At 45.9% G+C, this 21,466-nt stretch overlaps 1 protein-coding gene across 5 annotated transcripts in view; it reads right to left on the bottom strand.

The window, feature by feature from the left end:
• Positions 1 to 18,659, bottom strand: part of Tent4b (terminal nucleotidyltransferase 4B) — a 64,483-nt gene extending 45,824 nt beyond the window's left edge. For 4 of the 5 annotated variants that reach the window (XM_037206071.1, XM_037206072.1, XM_028891835.2 and 1 more), the window contains exon 1: positions 17,316 to 17,982. In XM_037206071.1, coding sequence (XP_037061966.1) covers positions 17,316 to 17,929 — 614 coding nt within the window. In that variant the 5' untranslated portion in view covers positions 17,930 to 17,982. Of the gene's footprint in view, positions 1 to 17,315; positions 17,983 to 18,528 lie in introns of those variants that run through there. The other variant, XM_028891836.2, reaches the window with a different exon arrangement.
• Positions 18,660 to 21,466: the final 2,807 nt, after the last annotated feature.

The raw sequence follows: 21,466 nt of genomic DNA, 5'->3' as shown, positions 1-21,466 counted from the left end.
ACATGCAACTGTGTGCTAATTTACATAAAAATCCTACTTACCATACCACAAAATGTCCTAACTGAGCATAACAAGGTTTATCGAAACAATGACAAATGAAAATTAAATAATGCAAAATTCTGAGAGCTGGAAATGTAGCTTAGTAGCAGAATGCTAGAGGTCCTGGATATCATCCCCAGTTACTCCCGTTCAGAAAATTGTTTATGCCAGATGGTAGTGGTGTGCGCCTTTAATCCCAGCACTCGGGAGGCAGAGGCAGGTGGATCTCTGTGAGTTCAAGGCCAACCCGGTCTACAGAGCGAGATCCAGGACAGCCAGGGCTGTTACACAAAGAAACTCTGTCTCAAAAGAAAAAAAAAATTTTTTTTTTCATTTGTTGAGGTTTTTCAATTCAGGGCTTCTTTGTGTAGGCTTGGCTGTCCTAGAACTAGCTCTATAGACCAGACTGGCCTCAAAATTAAATTTTTCAATAGATTCTTTAAACGCTTTCCACTCTCCATACCATTCTGACCGTAAATAATACATAAATAGATAAATCTGTCCAGGCTAAAGAGATGGCACAGCAATTAAGATTACATATTGCAAAGGACCTGAGTTCTCTTCCCCATACCACATCAGCTGGCTCACAACTGCCACTGCCTGGAACACCATGAACATCAATGCTCATGTACACAGACATAAGACAAGAAACTTAAAAATATTTTTCAATCTTTCCCATTTTCAAAATGTAGTGTGTGTGTGTGTGTGTGTGTGTGTGTGTGTGTGTGTGTGTGTATAAAAACAATATATAACAGATTTTACCATTACAACCACTACTTCTCCCCAGTACTAGGACTTGAACACAGGACCCTGGGTATGCTAACCAAGTACTGTGCTGTGAGCGGCACCTCCAGCTGTCAGCCATTTCTAAGCCTACAATTCTATGGCATTAAGTACACTCACTCAACCCTGGGGTGTAACTACTACCACTATCTACCTCCTGACCTTTCAATATTCCCCAAGTGAAATGCTACGGTTCATGATAAACTCTATTTCCTGCTTCGCCCCGCCTTTGGCAACAGTCCTGATCCCTGTCTGTGGGCTTCGCTGACCCACCTGTGCCTAGGTGGTTCCTGTAATACGCCACACTGTGCGATACCTGGCCCTTTGCGTCTGGTTTTTTCATACAGCGTAATTTCCGGCAGCATGTGCCAGAATTTCTCTTCTTTTTCAGTCTGGATAATATCCCACTGTATATCTACACCACATTGTTTATTAATCCACCCATCAATGGACCCATGGGATGCATCATTCTGATTTTTTAATCATTTGGCATTTTGAAGCTACACAACAAAAAAGAGAAACTGATATTGCTAGTATTTCTCAAGAAAAAAAAAACCATTCAGCTGTAAAACCTTAACAAATAGGCTGGAGAGATGGCTCATAGGTTAAGAGCACTAGCTGCTCTTGCAAAGGACCAGGGCTCAGTTCCCTGTACCCATGTGATGGTTCACAGGTATCCAAGGTTCCAAAGGATCTAACGCCCTCTTCTGGCCCCTGCAAGCACTGCATGGGCATAGTGCACAGACATACATGCAGACAAAAAAACCTACAGACATAAAATAAAAATAAATTTAAAATACACATATGTTTTTATTAAAACAACAACAACATAAAAACGTAAAATGAGCCATGGAATTAAACTAGAAATCATAACAGAAACACAGCTGGAAAATCCCAAAATACATAACTGAGGATTAAACATACCTCTAAAGTAACAGACAGGTTACAGAAGTCCTAAGAAATACTTCTAACTAAAAGTATCTAACTAGAAGTTTGATACTCCTAACTAAAGAAAAATATAACATCAAAAGTTGTAGGGTCCTGAAAAAATAGAGAAAACATTTATAGTATTAAAGTATTAGAAGAGAAGATCTAAATAAACATCACAAATTTTATGTTTTCACTTAGGAAACTAGGAAATAATGGAGAAAATCAAAGTAAGCTGTAGAAAATAAATGTACAGTAGAAATCAGTGTCACTTCAGCAGCATATATGCTAAGAATCAGAATGGAACAGAAGAGTGAGACCCCTATAAAAATAATAAAGTAGAAACCAATGAAACTGAAAACAAATACAAATCAGAGAGGACAAAAACCTGATGAAAACTTATTCCTTAAAAAATATAAATAAAATCCATAAATTGGGCCAACACGATAGCTCAGTGGGGCTGGCTGCACAAGCTTGATGTCCTGAGTTCAAAGCCCAGACCCACGGTTAAAGGAGAAAACCAACTCCTCCTATAAGTTGTCCTATGATCTTCACATGCATTGTACGGCACGCATGCATGCACACACAAACACCTCATATATACACTATAATAATGGTTGCTATTTGAAAAAAAAAAAAAAGCTGGTAAGCCGGGCAGTGGTGGCGCACACCTTTAATCCCAGCACTCAGGAGGCAGAGGCAGGTAGATTTCTGTGAGTTCAAGGCCAGCCTGGGCTACAGAGTGAGTTCTAGGACAGGCACCAAAACTACACAGAGAAACTCTGTCTCAAAAAAACAAAAAAAAAAGGGGGGGTTGGGGATTTAGCTCAAGGCCCTGGATTCGATCCTCAGCTCCAAAAACAAAACAAACAAAAAGCTGGTAAACATCTAGCCAAATTAGTGGAAAGAGGATATAAAAATTATTAATATTAGGGGTTAGAGAAATGGGTCTGAGGTTAAGAGGACTAGGTGCTTTTGCAGAGACCCTGGTTCTGTTTCCAGGACCTACATGGTTGCCTTTAACCACCCGTGACTCCGATCCCAGGGGACCTGATGCCTTCTTCTGGCCTCCAACGCCAGGCACTCATCTAGTGCACAGACATTCACATACATAAAAATAATATTAACTAATAACTAACATTACAGCTCAGCAGTTAAGAGCACATGGTGCTTTCAGTTCCCAGCACCAGGTAAGGTGGCTCTGAACTGCCTGTGACTCCAGCTCCAGGGAACCCAACACTGTCTTCCGGACTCTGCAGACACAATACGCATCTTCACAAACCCATATAAAAACACACATTCATATACATACAACTGAAAATAAATAATAAAGACGAAATGAAGTGTAACTAATCAGCGCTGGCCTACAGCCATTCGTGTGTCATGAAGAACACTATCCACAGATTTATTGGGCTAAATGAAACACACTAATGCTATGAAGCAAACTTAAGTAAAATGCTAGGCATGGTGCTGCACTTATCAGTACTTAAGAGGCTGAGGCAGGATAATTTATGATAAACATAACCTTACTCTGATATGCAAGGCTAATTCAAAACTCAAGAATAACATCCATTACAGCAACTAAGGAAGAAAAATTCTATAATCGTATAATATGCAAAAAAGGTTAAAATCTAATATACCTTCACAAAAAAAAACAAAACAAAAAAACAAAAAAAAACCCGATCAAAGACCTGAACATAAATCCAGTTACACTAAACTTAATAGAAAAGAAAGTAGGAAGCACTCTTGAAGACATTGGCACCGGAGATCATTTCCTAAATAAAACACCAACAGCACAGACCCTGAGCACAACAATTAATAAATGGGACCTCTCGAAATTGAGAAGCTTCTGCAGGGCAAAAGACACAGTCAATAAGACAAAAAGACAGCCAACAGAATGGGAAAAGATCTTCACCAACCCCACATCTGACAGAGGATTGATCTCCACAGTATATAAAGAACTCAAGAAACTAGACATCAAAGTACTGAACAGTCCAATTAAAAAATGGACTAAAGAGCTAAACAGAGAATTCACAAAACAAGAATCATAAATGGCTGCAAGACATTTAAAGAAATGCTCAACATCCTTAATCATCAGAGAAATGCAAATCAAAATGACTCTGAGATACCACCTTACACCTGTCAGAATGGCTACGATCAAAAACACCAGTGACAGACAGTCAATGTTGGAGAGGATGTGGAGCAAAGGGAACACTCCTCCACTGTTGGTGGGAATGTAAACTTGTACAACTACTGTGGAAATCAGTATGGCGGTTTCTCAGAAAATTAGGAATCGAACTACCTCAAGACCCAGCCATCCCACTCTTGGGCATATACCCAAGGAATGCTGATTCATACCATAAAGATACATGCTCAGCTATGTTCATAGCAGCACTATTTGTAATAGCCAGAACCTGGAAACAACCTAGATGCCCGTCAACAGAAGAATGGATGAAAAAAATGTGGTACATATACACAATGGAGTACTACTCAGCGGAGAAAAACAATGAAAGCATGAAATTTGCAGGCAAATGGAAGGAACTAGAAAAAATCATCCTGAGTGAGGTAACCCAAACCCAGAAAGACAGTCATGGTATGTACTCACTCATAAGTGGATTCTAGATATAAAATAAAGAACAATCAGACCACAACCCATAGAACCATGGAGGCTATATATATAGCATGGAGGTCCCTAGGACAACTGTGGCTTATAATAAATTTCAGTTTTACTCAATTATTGAAAAAAATAGCCAAATGAATGGAAACACATGAACTATGAACCAAAGGCTGAGGGGCCCCCAGCTGGATCAGGCCCTCTGAATAGGTGAGACAGTTGATTGGCTTGATCAGTTTGGGAGGCAACTAGGCAGTGGGACCAAGTCCTGTGCTCATTGCATGAGTTGGCTGTTTGAAACCTGGAGCTTATGCAGGGACACTTGGCTCAGTCTGGGAGGAGGGGACTGGACCTCCCTGGACTGAGTCTATCAGGTTGATCGCAGTCCTCAGGGAAGGATTTGCCCTGGAGGAGGTGGGAATGGGGGGTGGGCTGGGGGTAAGGGGAGGGGGTGGGAGGGGGGAGAATAGGGGAACCTGTGGCTGATATGTAGAACTGAATGGTATTGTAAAATAAAATTAAATTAAATTTTTAAAAAAAAAACCAGCAAACTAGAAAAGGGAAGTTCAACTTTTATTTTTTTTTTAAATCTACAAAAAAAAAAAAATTAATAGTGTTAAATCAGATGCTTTCCCACCATTAAAATTAAGAACAAGATGCCATGTAGTAGTGACATGCCTTTAATCCCAGTACTCAGGAGGCAGAGGCAGGTGGATCTCTGAGTTCGAGGACAGCCTGGTCTACAGAGTGAGCTCCAGGACACAGAGAAACCCTGTCTCAAAAAACAAAGACAAATAAACAAAAAAGACAAAGACTCAAAAGCCAGCACAACACTAAAGGAGAATGGAGTGGTAGAACAGAGAGTTCTTCACCTCAGCCGTTAATGACATTAGGGAGCTGGGGCCGGGACAGTGCAGAGCATTCAAGAGGCCATGAGCTCAGTCCCTAGCACCACTGAGCCCTATAATCCCAGCACCTGGGAAGCTGGATCAGGAGTAGAGTTCAGTTATATAGTGACCTCTAGGCTACCCTAGGATATTGATCCTGTTTCAATTTAAAAAAAAAAAAAAAAAAAAAAAAAAGTACTGTGACATTACTAAAAAAGAAAAATAAAGAAACAAAATATAGCCTAGAAACACACATACATATGGTCCACCAAAGTCTGACAAAGAAGCAAAGGCAATTTGGAGAACACAGGACAACCTTTCATTCCATCAAATAACAACAGAACAAGGGAGCCCCACTAGAAAGTGAGTCTGGAGTCGTTAAGACAGTACAGACAGTACAGCGGGTAAAGATGCTTACCACCAAGGATAACAACCAAACTTTGATCTCAGGACCTACAAGATGGAGAGATTCCTCCAAGTTATTCTCTGACCTCCACACATGTGCTCTGGCACATGGGCAAACACACATACATGTGCACACAATAAATAAGAAAAAAAATTTTTTTTAAGATTTTAGGGAGCTTGGCATGGCAGCAAATGCCTTTAATCTCAGCACTCAGGAGGCAGTAGCAGGTGGATTTCTGTGAGTTCAAGGCCAGCCCAGTCTACAAAGTGAGTTCCAGGACTGCTAGGGCGACACAGTGAAACCTTGAGTTTAGAGAACTTATCCATCTTAGAGAGGCCTGGGTTTGATTCCCAGCACCCACATCGTTTTTGCTGTGATGCTTCACAAAAACAAAGGAAGAAAACAGACACTAAGCCTCATCTGGTGAGTCTTCTGCTCCCATGACAGGCACCACCTGGTTAAGACAGCATAGGAGAAGGAGAAAGTTCAACAAACCCACTCTCTAGACAGCAGTATGAGGACGCTAAAGGGATGGATGGTTCAGTGGTGCAGTGCTTGCCCTGCGAGGGTGAAGACCAGAGTTCAGAACCCATGTAAATGCCATGTGGGCATGGCAGCCTGTATGTAATCACTGCCTCAAAAGCCAGAGGCCAGGGATCCCAGAGCAAGCCTGCTAATGAGACTAGCCACATCAGTAAGCTAAGGGTTTGACTGAGAAACCCTGCACCAATAATGTTGAAGAATGATTGAGGATGAGTCTCAGCATCAACCTCAGGCCTCCACATATATGTGCACATATGTACACACACACACACACACACACACACACACACACACGTATGCATACTATATCTATACACACATGAAAATGGAGAAAGGAAAAAAGAGAACAGTAACATCAATCTAGTCATGAGGGCAGAGCTCTCATAACAACATTTATTTATTATTAATTTTTCATGTTGAGACAGAGCCTTGGGCTGGGATGTATCTCAGTGACAGAGTGCTTGCCTAGCATGAGGCCCTGGGTTCAATCACTAGAACCACCCCCACACACACACACACAAAAAAAAAAAAAGGTAAGGTCTTGCTATGAAGCCCAGACTGGCCTTCAACTCACCACCTTCCTGTCTCAGCCTCCCCACATCTAGCTGTCAATCATCTCTTACAGGCCCCACCTTTCAACATTGATGCATTCAGATTATGCTTCCAGCACATGGACTTGTGAAGGAAATCAGAGAACCACAAATTAAATTGTTATCACTATTCATTTACTAGAATGGCAAAAAGCCAAAATAATAACCAGGGGGAAGATGTGAAATAACAAGAAACTCCATTTTCTGCTTTATGGATGAAAAATGATACAGCCACTTTGGAAGACCCCTGGGCAGTCTTTTTACAAACTGAACATAATCTTACCATGTAATCCAACAATCATGTTCCCTGCTAGAAGTACGGCCACACAAAAACTGGCACATGACCATTTGCAGCGGCTCTGGGCACAAATGCCAAACTTGGAAGCAACAAGTGGATAAATAAACAGACTGGTAGATCTCTACCATGGGTGTAATTCAGCACTCCAGGGACATCAGCTGCACCAGACAGGAGGACACAGCAAGGGACCTCAAAAGCAGGCTGCCAAGTGAAAGGTAGGATGAAAGACTTAATGGGCAACTCAGAATACAGCCCGGGGAGGGGCAAGCTAGAGACAAAGAAGGAAGGACTGGTGTTTGCCAGGTGTTCTCGAAGAGAAAAAAGGGGAGGAAGAGGTGGAGGAAAGAGAACTGGGGGATGGGCACTAGGATCATCTTGTCACACATTTGCCCAAGCTCTACGATCTGTCCCACCGAGAGTGAATCCTATTGCCAAACATGACTGTACTTACCATCAAGTTCAGCACTCTACTTGAGACATGAGTAATGGGGAAATCAGGAGCCCGGGGCACACGGAAACTGAACTTTCTACTCACTTTTTCCATAACCTAAAACTGCCTCCCCAAATCTACTGGCAGTGTGTGACTGCCATCTTGCCCAGGATTGACTGCTGCCTCCCTAAAGAAACTCCTGCACGCTCCAGAAGAAACCAAAACTGACTTAGGGTTGGGGAGCTAGGGGCTGGGGACCAGAGTCTCCTCAGAGTCTTGCTCCCCAAAGGCCGTCCTGCTGCCACACACCTTACTCTACTATTATAAGTGGTGGCCTTTAAAGTGTCTGAGGGGACAGGGGACACCTGACAACTTTACTTCCTGTAGGAATTCTTTCTAACCGGCCTATGGGTTCTATCAGCCTGAAAGCAAGAATGATTCGTCCCAAGGTTAAAAACATTAGCACCGACAAGGAAGTATAAGGCTAATTTGAAGAAAAACAAACAAGCAAACACTGCTTCTGAATCCTGAATTGAAGCTGTGTGAATGTCTCCTGGGCATAGCCTCACAGGCCACAGATTCCATACGGTTTTCCTTGACTGCCACAGATCAAAAGCCAAGGCAGGGTAGAGGGCTCTCATGCCATTTCCAACCACAGTGGAAAGAACTTCCTTCTCTCTCTCTCTCTCTCTCTCTCTCTCTCTCTCTCTCTCTCTCTCTCTCTCTCTCTCTCTCTCACGCACCTTACACTTCTCCTCCCTCGTGCAGAAGTCCTCCCACCTCCATCCTCACTCAAGCTGTACTCCAACAAAGAACTGCACCCTCATGGTGACCAGAGTCAGCCAGGGAAGGACATCTTCCCTTAGAAGTACCAGCTATCAAGGGGAAAGGATCCAAGTAGAATATGAGCTTACAATTCTAGTACATTAATACTACCAGCCAACCATCATTAATGGCTGCTAACATCACAAAAGACAGCTATTCAGTCTTTTTGTTGTTGTTTAATGAGACAGTCTCTCAACTTAGCCCTGGCTGTCTGGAAACCAGGACATGTAGAGGCCACACTCGCCTTGAATTCAGAGAGATCCACCTGATCCCCAGTGTTGGGACTGAAGGCCCACATTACTGGAATTTAGCTGGTGTCAGATCCCCTACTGGGACTGGAGTTACAGCCAGCTGTGAGCCACCATATGGTTGCAGGGAAATGAACCTGGGTCTTCTAGAAGAGTAACCAATGCTCTGAACCATCTCTTTAGCTCCTATCTGTCTTTTAAAAACATAAATCATTCACCTATAAAGCATTCATGAAAAAAAAAATAGAAACAAGTCTCTAGTTCCAATTATGAATTTAAAGAAACTCTAAGACCAACCCCATGCTGATCGGAGAGAAGACAGACAAGGCAGACCCCCACAGCTAGCTGGCCAGCCAGCCGAGCCAAAAGATAAAAAAGGGGTGAGACCCTATTTCAAAGGGAAAAAGTGGAAAGCAAAAGAACAGGGCACCTCGTGTCCTCTCGGGCTTCCCCATTTGCACACACAGGCACACATGTCCAAATAAATAAATGCACACAAACACACAACACATCCAAATTATCTCAACTAAAGGAGAGAAAAAAAATAACCTAATTTCTTCAACAAATTTAATAGAGAGGAAAACAGATGGCAGAGAAATCTATAGATTAAAAGATTTAAATAGCAGAGAAAGAACCATATTTGGCTCCTGCTTTGAACAAGCTGTTTTTAAGAGGTTATTATAGGACAATTGGGGAGACAAACAGTGGATGTTTCATTCCACTCCATGAGTATAAGCAAGCGCAGTGGCCAACACCGGCAATTTCAACAATTAGGAGGCTGAGGCAGGAGGATGGCCAGGTGTTCGAGGCCAGCCTGAGCTACATAGTGAGACTCTTATTCTCTCTCTCTCTCTCTCTCTCTCTCTCTCTCTCTCTCTCTCTCTCATTCTTCTTCTCTCATTCTCTCTCTCCCTCTCTCTCTCTCTTTCTCTCTCTCTCTCTCCCCGTTATTAATTTATTACAAAAATAAAACCAACACTAAGGTAGTGTTGTGGCATACAATTGGAGTTCTTACTAGTCAAGAAGCCCAAGCGTAGAGACCACCACCCCACTGAAGACCAATTAATCTGGCAGACAAACATAGTAAGACCCCACTGAGAGGAGGGAGACGAATATTGCAAAGACATCCCCCACACACATGAAATAAAATAAACTTTAAATGATAGCACTCAGAGCAAAATCTGAGTAAGTCTTGGGAATTGAGGCTCTTTTCAACGCCAGGATGGAACACAGGGCGTGTGCATGTAAGGAAAAGGTTCTACCAGCAAGCTGCAATCCCAGATAAGGAAGACTGAGATGGAAGGTGGGGAAATGGCTCACGAGGCGGAGTAATTCCTCCAAATCTAGAATGACCACAGCACAATAAGCTGTCTGATATCACCTATTACAAGAACTGTACTGCAGTGGCCACAGCAGGTGCTGGAGAGATGCAGGAATCCGGACCCCTCACACAGGAACTTGGCATGATGCAGCCGCTCTAGAATGGCTTAGTATCCTCTTGACTAAAATCTAGTGTACAAAGTAGAGGGAATCTAGGGAGATGTCTTAGTGGGTAATGTGCTTGCTATACAAGTATAAGAACCTGAGGTTAGCACCTAAATAAAAGGTGGATGGCAGTGCCTGTCTGTAATCCCAATGTCGGCAGGCACAGATGGATCCTGGGGGCTTAATGTTCAATCAGTCTAACCAAAATAGCGAATTCCAGGTTCACAGAGAGATCCTGTCTCAAAAATTAGGTAGAGAACAAAATGAAGATATATGGTGTTAACCTCCGACCTCCAAATGCACGTGCACATACCACATGTACACACACACACACACACACACACACACACACACACACACACACACACACGAAAGTATAAAAAATGGTTAGAAGCTCTTTAAACTAAACATGTATTTACCATATGGCATTGGGCATTTATTCCCCCAAAATGAAGCCTTATGTTCACATAAAAAAATACACAAATGTTTATAGCAGCTTTATTTGTAACAGTCAAAAACTAGAAACCACTTTTCTGGAATATCCTTCAGCTGGTGCATCCATACAATGGAATACTACCAGGTAACAGAGGAACTACTGGCACTTAAGGCAAGCTGTATGACTCGCAAAGAAATTTCAGTGAGAAGAAAACAGCCAAAGTTACAGATTATAGGATTCCATTTAATTCACATTCTCAAAAGGGCAAATTTGCAGAAATGGAGAACAGACTAGTACTTGTTAAGGGTTAGGGACAAGAAGGATGTGTGTTCCAATGGAGATCAGAGAGATTTCTGAGTCGATAGGATAGTTCTTTTTTTATTGTTCCTCATGAAGGAATCATGATGAACATCCAAGATGAAGATGAACCTGACCCAGTTCTCCATCTTGACTGTGGTGGTGGTACGAATCTACAAATACGGTAAAGCTGAACACAGCACACACACATAGGCATGTGAAACTGGCAAACTATGAAACGTCACAGGTTATGAGAATGGTAGTTCTGAATTAACTAGTAATTGGGACATTACTGCAACGAAACTGAGCAAATAGACTATGATGATCAATCACTCTACTAATTTCTGTAACTTCCTATTAATTTATCAGTTATCTCAAAAGAAAAAATTAATGTATATATATATATATATATATATATATAGAGAGAGAGAGAGAGAGAGAGAAGAGAGAGAGAGAGAGGTTAATTATGGTAACAAGTAGAAAAGTTTTGTTAAAGTTTTTGAAACATGGCAATAATGGTTTCTATTTTCTTGAACACTTCTACTTAATAAACTAATAGGAAAGCAAGTATTTCTGCACTAATTACAAACCACTATTTTAGGTGGGACTTGAACTAGAATTCCTATGTTTTATTATAAAATACTAATGTAATCTCTGAGCTAAATGGCTCCATGTTCAACTTTTTCTTAAAATCTTCAACTCAATTTCCTATGTGGCCCAAAGTTCTAGTATATATAAGTCTTTTATAACATCAATTTATCAGAATTTAAAGGTGAATGCAAATTAATGAAAAGCCTAGCTTAAAGCCATCTTCAACTTCAATACTTAATCACTTATAAGAAAATCATTATGTGTAATCTTATAGTGTAATAAATGTGAAGCCGTTTTAGTGTTCCAGAGCAGCTAAGTCCTTAGCAAATACTCTCAAGTTAAAAGAACATTCTAATGTCCTCTCAACTCCTCAGGAGGCTTTGAGCTGTTCAGTCAGCTCTGTAGAAAAAAAGAGCACAACCAGCTGCTAATAAGTGGACCAAAAGTCTTCAAAAACAGTGTCTTCCATGGCCCATCACGCTAGCAAGAACACACCACACCTATGTGTATGTGATTAGTAGTCTGCAGTGTTGTGGGTGTGATCCTGAAATAGTTCCCGCCACTAAATGCTGATCTTCCAGTCAAGAGAGCAGAAGAGAAAGCTGTGTGAAAGCGTATGACAGCCGCTTTTCTAGTTCCCACAGAGGACGTACCCGTGAGTTCTCTCAGCTTCAGAAGGCATACGAATACCTACCTATTCATTGCCCTCATGTCTACCCCAGTTTTACAATTTTCAGGTTGTCTGAGAAAGAACTCATCAAGGAAGTCAGCCACCTGCCCAGTCCAGTGTCACCAAAGGAATCCGTAACATTGCTTCCCAGAGCCTTCTGAGCTCCTATACTATGACAGGAAGCTGTTTCATGAAAGAAACTGAGATAGGGCCCCAGTAGACTAGGATCCTGAGGTCTCCCTTACTGATCTGCCACCCTTTTCCTGCTTCTCTTTCCTCTACTGTCCCAAACCACCCACGGAAGCACAAGGTAGACTCTAGAAGGCTCTAGCTCTGTTTCCCTTTGCTTCTCAACAGCTAAAAATGCAAGAGCAGTTTTCAAAGACTACCCGTGCCAATGACCCCAAAAGAAACAGCACTCACCAGTCAGACCCTTCCTCAGAAGATGAAGTCATGCCATGAAAGCATAAATTACAGGTAGCACAGAATCCACAATGTGTCATCATCATCATTTTTTTTTAATTGGTTTTTCAAGACAAGGTTTCTCTATGTAACAGCCCTACTTGTCCTGGAACTCACTTTGTAGACCAGGCTGGCCTCAAACTCACAGAGACCCACCTGCTATGCGCGCCACCACCATCCAGCAAGACTTCTAAATTCTTTCCTCCTCAATCTGTGTTCATCTGCCTGATTGATCAGAAGCCCAGCAGGGACACCAATCCCATGACAATGCTGAAGAATAAGCCACAAGACCAACACTAAAGAGAAGCCATCAGCACTGGTGCACAGTGAACTAGATGATGGTGCTGTGCAAAGAATGCTGTGGCCTGGGGAAATAACACAGCCCTTAGCACCTAACATTCAAAACTGTGTGGTTATCAAGCCCAGCACTGAGCCAGGATCCTTTCTTAATCTGTTCCTCCCACTCACATTCTTACCTCCTTAGCTCAAAAGCTGATTCCTTAAACTTGCGTTTTGAGGGTGCTGGAGTGCAGCTTGGTGATAGAGTGATGACTCCCCAGCTCATGATGAGAGCCCAGGTCTAACTCCCAGAACTATCCCAACACACAGAAGTAAAGCCTTTCCCCCTAAGTCTCCTTGATATCTCTTTTGTTAATGCATAGTCCCCAAAACATGACTGAGAAAGTCACTTAAGCCTTGACAAACCAGAGACTTCCCAGGACAGCCCACAGCCTCATCCTCATGAAGGTTGGAAAGTATCAGGCACCTTCCACAGAAGTTTCTAAACACCAGGTCAGGATGTTACCTTTACTATCCTTCCTTCTTTACCACAAGCACCCTTAAATCTCTAAGAAAAGAGCTTCTGGCCGGGCCTGGTGGCACACACCTTGGAAGGCAGAGGCCGGATGATCTCTGAGTTTGAGGCCAGCCTGGTCTACAAAGCGAGTTCCAGGACGGCCAGAGACAGAGAAACCCTGTCTCAGAAATACAAAAAAGATAAAAACAAAACAAAGAAAAGGGCTTCTGGTTCATTTCCATGGGCAAGAAAGTGCTGATGGACAGCATCCTGCAGTGGGACCAGGTATGTGGAAACAATTGGAAAAGCAAATACATAAAAATAAAAATAAAAAAATAAAAGGAAGCCAGGCCTGGTGGCTTAGGTATTATCCTTGCTACTCGGGAGACTGAGGCAGGAAAATCATAGGATTAAAGCTTGCCTGGGCTACAGAGTGAATTCAAGGCCAGCCTGGGTAACTTGGCTGAGGCCCTGTCTCAAACAGTAAAAAAGAAAGGGAAAAAGCTCTGGGGATGTAGCCCATTGATAAGAGGTTTTTGTATAACATACACAAGGCTCTGGGGTGAACCTCTGGTACCTCCAAAATAAATAAAGAACAGAGCAAACGCAAATGCCCTCTGGGCTTGGTTTTGTGGCTTCAGGGGACAAAGGCTGGAGCAGTACATCCAGAGTAGTTTCCTTTTGAAGAGAAGACTTTAGGAGAAGACCCACGTACTCATTTTTCTTCTTCTCTCTCTTTTTTCTTTCATGGCATTACTAAGGATTGAACCTAAAGTCCATACAAGTGCTCTACCCCGGCTACACCCCAGTCCTAGTCTAGTACTCTACATAAAGAATGTTCCTATCCAGTGAGCAGAAGGGAATTCATTCATAAGGGAAGGGTTGAACATAAGCTAGTACTTGCAAGAACATGAAGCAAGTTAAGGAAGAACCAAGACTCACAAATTAGGCCATCTGAGGAGTCGGGGTTCAAACTCTTAAAGTCTTAGGGGCACTCAGAGAGTCTAGTCAACCATCGCCACAAGAAATACAAGACATAAAGGAGAGCAGGGGACAGTCAGTCTCAGAGTTCTGATGCCCTGTCCACATGCTGTGTGTCCCAAGTCCCTAGCTGGAGAGTCAACTAGAGTCTAGGAACCATAATATGCTCATCTACCAGCACAGTTAAATCCCAAGAACACAGGAAAAAATGGTACACGTAACACTAAATGTAATGTCACAATAGTGTTCAGAGTCTCCTGTGACTGAAAGATTCCATCCTATAGGGAAGCTCCTACAGCAGGAAGGTAAACAACTCGGAAGTCCGGAAACCGACCAGATTCACTAAGGCCCTCCCTGCCAGAGTAAGCAATAAAAGCTGGGAGTCCCTCTCAGGGGAGAACCCAGCTGCAAAGAGGACTCTCAGAGGACTTTGAGACAGACCAGCCTCCTGGAAGAGGTTTAGACCAACTGAGGCACCTGGGAAGGACACTGTCCAACCTGTTAACCTGCCTGCAGGCTGTGCAGTGGGCTCCAGGTTCTCAGCTTTGTGAGCAGTCCCCATGCTGGGGTGGGCTTTGGTGACGCAGTTGTCTTTGAGTCATTTCTACTCCTGTAATTGACCTTTCACCCACATTCCTTTAAGTCACCCCAATAAAACTCATAGTTCACCAAGTTGGACCTTGGTAATACCCATACTTTGTCTCTTGTGAGTATCTGGGGTGAGCAGACGAGTATGCTGTGCCTCCCCAGGGAAAGTTCTGTCACCTAATGAATATCACGATACTGAGAAGTACACTCAGAAGTCCAACTGTTTAAATTCCTGTATTTAAAAGCAAATCAAGGCTGGCAAGATGGCTCAGGAGGTAAAGTTGTTTGCCATCAGTCACAATGAACAGAGTTCGCTCCCCAAGACCCAGAAGAATACCAGCTCCAAATATGTTGTCCTGACTTCCACTCCCTTACCTTGGCACATGCAGGCACACACATACAAAATAAGTCAATGTAATTTTTTAAGTAAAAAAAAATAGCAAAACTCCCTTAAAAGCTAAAAATAAGGCCCCATAAATCAAAACAAAAATCATTCGGAACCCAGAGTCTCTTAGCAAGCCTTCTTAGAACTGTTTGATGCACCTCTCATCACTAGGAAGTCTCAGAATGGAAAAATTAACTACTAACTGCTGGTGTCTTCTTCTGGGAGCGGGAAAGAATAGAAAGTCTGATGGCGTGATAAGCCGCTTAACAAGTTTACAATCAGTTTTTAAGCAGTAATCCCTCAGGGAAATGAACATTCCTCCCTGATCCTTCTGAGGGCAATACAACATCCGAAGCTTCTGTGTGTGAACCTCTTCAGGATTCATGTTAAACAGGAAGGAGAACAACTTCTCAGCTATCAGAGGCAGCCAGCACTCTGGACTTATAGTCTCTTTTCTAGAAACAAACGAGACTTCAGTAAAATGCAATTCGGGACCTTCCGGATATTAGTTGACAGTGATTACCTAAAAACTGCGAGAGCCCCCAGCAGCAATCTGTTGTCACTAAACCACAAGTTTAGTTAGCCTTGCAAAGGCTAACAGGATGGAACCACGAGTCTTTAACAAAAGGTGATGACCATGGAGAGCGCCCTTGAATCAGGGGCAGAAATGACTGAGCCATGGAGGATCTCCTCTGGAAAATGAGGGCAGCTATGAGGCGTTCCCCAGCACCAGTCCTGAGCCACGTGACGGCACTTTTCCATAGAAGGTGGGCGTTGTAATAGTAGCGTTCAGAGCAGACACCAGCCCCCCGCAGCAGAGGGAGCCCACCAACTCACTTTACCAGAGCTCTGCACAGCTCTCTCTCCTCGCCAACCAGGGCCGACCTGAATGGGTGAGCTAAGCAAGGTTCACACGGGATTACTAATTGATTTCCTGAGGCCTCACTCACTACAGATCAGTACCTGAAAATGAGAAGCAATTTCCAGGCTGGTTTTCCATACTAGAACTACACAAAAAAACCACACACCATACTTCTCACACACACCATACCACAGTCCAAAAGCTTCACTTTATCAAAATAAAAATAAAAAAAGAAAGAAAGAAAAGAAGAGAGACTCAGCAACCTAATCCAGCCACCACAGGGCTCTTCCCAAAGGGAAACCAGGCTGGAAACATTCCCAGCTTATGTACATAATTCACTAGGGCTCAGGTAAGATTCCATTTTGTAAGAGACGAACTTTAAACACAAAGTCACTGCAACATTCACACATCTAGCACCACCGTCACCCCTAAATGAGAACCACTGCCGCCTCTGCCACAGGGACAACCTCACAGCGAGAAGCTGCCAACCATGAACTCCTGGAAAGTTCTATCAGGGCTCGGAAGAGCTCACCGTCTCTGCCAACCTAAACGTAGCTGCCACTCACTGCTTTCGTTCACTACAGTATGGGCAACACAAACGCAAGAATTTTTTTTTTTTCTTTTTAAATAAACATAAAAGGTGGGCCAAAGGGTCAAGAGCAGGCAGTGTCTCTCAGGGCTGACAAGACTCATGTCGGGGGTTGGGGGAGGGGAAGGAGCATTCTGGATGTTTCTATTCTTGGCAAGAAGAGGACCTCCTGGTCCTAACCATCTAAAGACGCTAAGGCAAGAACGTTCTCGGGAAGTTACTACCAGGCCAGCGCTAAGGGATGAGCTTCATCTTGGGGTGTGGTGATGGGGACCAAGGTGTGGAGGACAGGAAGGGATCAGCGGGGAAGGCTGAACTCTAGGGCATGGGAGGAGGCGGCGGAAAGAGCAGTGAGAAAGCATCGGGGAGGCATGGACAGTCGGGAGCGAAGGAAGGTGGGGATGACTACGGAGGGGAAGTGGACAGCCAAAGGGAATTCCAAAGAAAGCTCCGCCGCCGCCGGGGATGAAGGAATGAACAGCCGCTGATGCTCCCCACCCGCCAGCCCCCTGTGGGCGTGTGCCCCGCTGCGCGTGTGTGCCCACCCTCCCGGGCGGGCGCAGGCCGCAGCGCCAGCACTTACCCCACGACTCCCTGGTTGTAGTTCCTCCGCTTCCACGGGGTCCCGCTGTACACGCCCCCGCCACCGTCGGCCCGGCCGCCCCCGGCCGCGCGCCCTCCGCTGGGCTGCAGCAGGCTGTAGTTGAGTCCGTAGGTGCTGGCCTTGTTGTCGCGCTTCCTCTTGTTACTGCTGCCCGAGGCCGGGTCGGCGGGCTCGGAGGTGGGGAGCGCGGCCGTGGGACGCGGGGACGAGGGCGCCGACGGGACCGGCGACGCCGAGGGGCCTGCCGCTGCCCGCCGTGCCCAGGCCGCCGGCTGGTGGTGGTTGTTGTTGTTGTTGGTCGTCTCCAGGGGCAGGAAGTCCCGCTGCTCCGCGGGCACGGCGAGGCCGCCCAGCGGGCGCTCACCCGAGCGGAACATGCCGGCCGGAGCCGGGGCCGTGCCGCCGGGGCTACCGGGGCCGCTGCCGCTCCCGCCGCTGGCCGTGCCGCCGCTCGCGCTGCTCGCGCCGCTGCTGTGACAGTGGTGGTTGAAGTAGAGGTTCCTCAGCCCTTGGGTCGTCTCCCAGATCTGCATCCACAGACTGTTGGACGGTCCGAGCTGCTCTGGCTGGAACCAGGCGATCCTCGGATCCATCAAACGGCGGCGGCCGCTGCCCCCGCCCCTCCCGGCCGCCCGCAGGGCCGCCGCCGCCGCCGCCGCCTCAGGCGCACGCCCGGCCTCGGCCGCCGCCGCCGCCGCCGCCGCCACCCGGGTTCCGCCACGGGCGGCGCGGTCGCGCAGGGAGCCTGGCCGGCGCCGGCGGCGTCGCTCCCGCCCTCGGGGCTCGCAGGCCCTCCCCCCTCCCTCCGCCCCTCCGCCGAGCCCCTGTCACCGGGGTTCCCGTGCAAATGGCGGCGGCGGCGGCGGCGGCTCCCGAGATGGGCGAGCGGCGGCGGCGGCGGCGGCAGCGGCGGCGGCAGCAGCGGCGGCGGCGGCGGCGGCGGCAGCGGGACGCGCCTGCTCCGTAGCGTCCGCGCTGCTCGGCCCCGGGGCGGGGCCTCCGCCGGCTCCGCCCCTCGCTCCGCTCCGCCCCGCCCCGCCGCCGCGCTCGCCCCGCCCTGTCCCGCTGCCCGCCGACCGCGGGCGTCCCGAGGCCGCACAGCGCGTCACAGAGGCCGCGGCAGGCTGCGGGCAGCGGGGTCGCAACCGCCCGGTCAAACGTCCCGCGCTGGCCTAGTCAGGGTCGCACGTACCTGGGCCTCCGGGCACCTCGGACGCGCGCGACGACGCCCGGCTCCGGTCCCTCTGCCGCACCGCCGAGGGACACGAGGCGGCTGCCGACTCCGCGGAAAGTGACTGGTGTGCGCCGCCCCACCTCGATCCGGACGGCCCGCTCCGCCCCTCGGTCCGGGCGCGGCCCCGGGGCTCCCGGCCGCGCGCCGCGCGCGCACTGGAAGGGCGGGCTTCCGCTCAGGGGCCGGGCCTGCACGCGGCTGCACGCGCACCTCGGTTCCGGAGCGGTCTCAGAGGCACCCTGGGTCGCGCGTCCTGGCACCACTGCCCGACTCCAGGGCCGCGCGGCACGGTCGCTCCATGATGCGCTTCCAGGCTCAAAGCCCCTTCACTTTCGCAACTAAGAAAACTCGAAAGCCCTTTAAATCTAAAATGACTCTGCCGTTGCCGTTAGTGGATGCTCTCTACAGAGTGGTCATTTGTGTAGCTTTAGCGGGGCGCGAAAAATACCCTCCAAAAGGGGGAATTTTCAGTACTTGAAATCATCAAGAGAAGAGTGCAACACTTGAAGCGCGAGCACGCTTCAAGCTTGCTGCAAATTCCAGAACAAGTCTCTGACACGGGTTTTGGCTCAGTGCCCAGCTCAAGATCCTGGAAAGTTTGGGTTGTTGTTGGTTTTATTTGTTTACTTATTTTGCAAAGGCTAAAACTTGTTTGTCACAGAATGAAGCATTGATCTACGTTTTTTCTTGCTAAAAAAGAATACAATGTCCACTGACTGGGCTAATTGTAACTCAGTTGGTAGAGTACTTTCCTAGGACACAAGAAGCCCTGATGTTGATTCCAGATCTTCCAGCTAAGAAGCATACGTTAAGACCTGGAATATGTTAAGACTCTAGAAACACACACACACACACACACACACACACAAGCCTACTGTGAAGACATAGTAAAATTGTTCCCATTCTTCCCCAAATCTCTGTACATGTCAAGTAGATATACTCAGTTATTCAGCACATTTCCCCAATGTCTGATAACAATTTAAATGCCACCACCACTGGTATCTTAAATTTTTGTATATTTTAATTTTTTTTCAGTTACAATAGTACCTACCAAAAGTTAGTATTTGTTGTGTTTGAGTGATTTCTTCTTTTAGAAAACAAAGAACTACTACAGTGTTGCTAAAATGACCAAATGAAATAATACATAAAAGTACTTTATATGGGCTGAAGAGATAGCTCAGCATTTATGAGCACTGGCTGCCCTTCCAGAGGACCCAGGTACAATTCCCAGCACCCATAGGGCAGCCCACAATTGTCCAGTTCCAGAGGATCCAACACTTTCACACAGACATACTTGTAGGCAAGACACCAATATACATCAAATAAAAAAATAAAGTAATGTACTTTATAAACTCAAGTGTGGCTGAGCTGCCATACTTACTGATTTCGTGAGGCAGTAGGGAAGGCTGGCTGCTAACCCCTGCCTGGCCCTGCTCACCCCTGCCTGGCCCTGCCCTGTCCTGCCTGTAACTTAGCCACTCCCCCAGGCTGTCCTGTCTGGATGTCTACCCTTCATGCAGAGCTAAGTTAAATGACCTGAGAGACGTGAATCAGCCAGGGCGTTTGTCAGCTTTGCATGAATATACTGCCTGGTTTGAGGAAGCAAAACGAGGTAAATATTCAAACTCAAATGGCGATTCATTCAATTACTTCAACAAATATGTCCTGGGCAGTTATATGCCAGGTTCTGAGGATACAGCAACCAACAGCGCTGACCAAGTTCTTGCCTTCACGGACCTTGTATTCCAGTGTGTGGGGCATACAAAGTCAGACACTGGTCAATGCTGGGGCGGGGGCAGACTAAAGGGATGGTGAGAGCATGCTATTTTTAGGTGAGCTAATCAGGGAAGGCTGCTCTGAGGTAGTGATATTTGAGGAGGGACTTAAGTAAGAGACTAGGCCATGACCATCTAAGGGATGATTTATTAGATGGAGAAGCAAGTCCAAAGGCCCTGAGGCAGAAATCTGCTTTGTGTATCACATAATAAGGCAATTTAATTAAATATGGAATGTGTGGCATAGATTCATACAGTATATATTCTAGGAGAGTCCTTAAAAATCATCCAACCCAGAGATGGCTTGTTTGGTAAAGTGTTTCCCATGTAAGCATGAAGACTTAAATTTGAACCCCAACACCCACATTTAAAAAAAAAAGGCATAGTGGTTTGTGCTGATGATCCCAGCGCAGCTCAACCAACCCAGCCTGCTTGGCAAGCTCTGTCTCAAAAAACAAGGTTGAGCTGGCAAGATGTGTTGTGGATATTGCTCTGTATAAATAAAATGCTGATTAGCCAGTAGCCAGGCAGGAAGTATAGGCGGGACAAACAGAGAAGAGAATTCTGGGAAGTGGAGGCTGAGGCGGAGAGAGACACTGCCCGCTGCTGTGAGGAGAAGCAACATGTTAAGATACCGGTAAGCCACAAGCCACGTGGCAACTTACAGATGAATAGAAATGGGTTAATTTAAGATATAAGAACAGTTAGCAAGAAACCTGCTATGGCCATACAGTTTGTAAGCAATATAAGCGTCTGTGCATTTATTTTATAAGTGGGCTAAGGGACTGCCGGGCTTGGCGAGTCCTGGAGAGAAAACTCTAGCTACAAAGATGGTTCAATGAAGTTGCTTGGATTCACATGGCTGAAGGAAAGGAACCACCTCCCTGAGTTGATCTCTGACCTCCACATGTGTGCAGTGGCATGTGTGACACACACACACACACACACACACACACACACACACAAAGTAAAAAGATGCTGCAAACACATAAAATTATCCAGCCTATACCAACTATAGCAGCACAAAGTAATCCCAGATACTTGGGAGGCTGTATTACCCAAAACAACCTCCATTATATTGACAAGGAACAAAGAAAAACACACACACAGCTATTACAAAC

Source organism: Peromyscus leucopus, chromosome 5 (assembly GCF_004664715.2).
Source record: "Peromyscus leucopus breed LL Stock chromosome 5, UCI_PerLeu_2.1, whole genome shotgun sequence".
Taxonomy (NCBI): domain Eukaryota; kingdom Metazoa; phylum Chordata; class Mammalia; order Rodentia; family Cricetidae; genus Peromyscus; species Peromyscus leucopus.
Note: the sequence above shows the minus strand (reverse complement) of the source record. Positions and strands in the feature narration are given on the sequence as shown.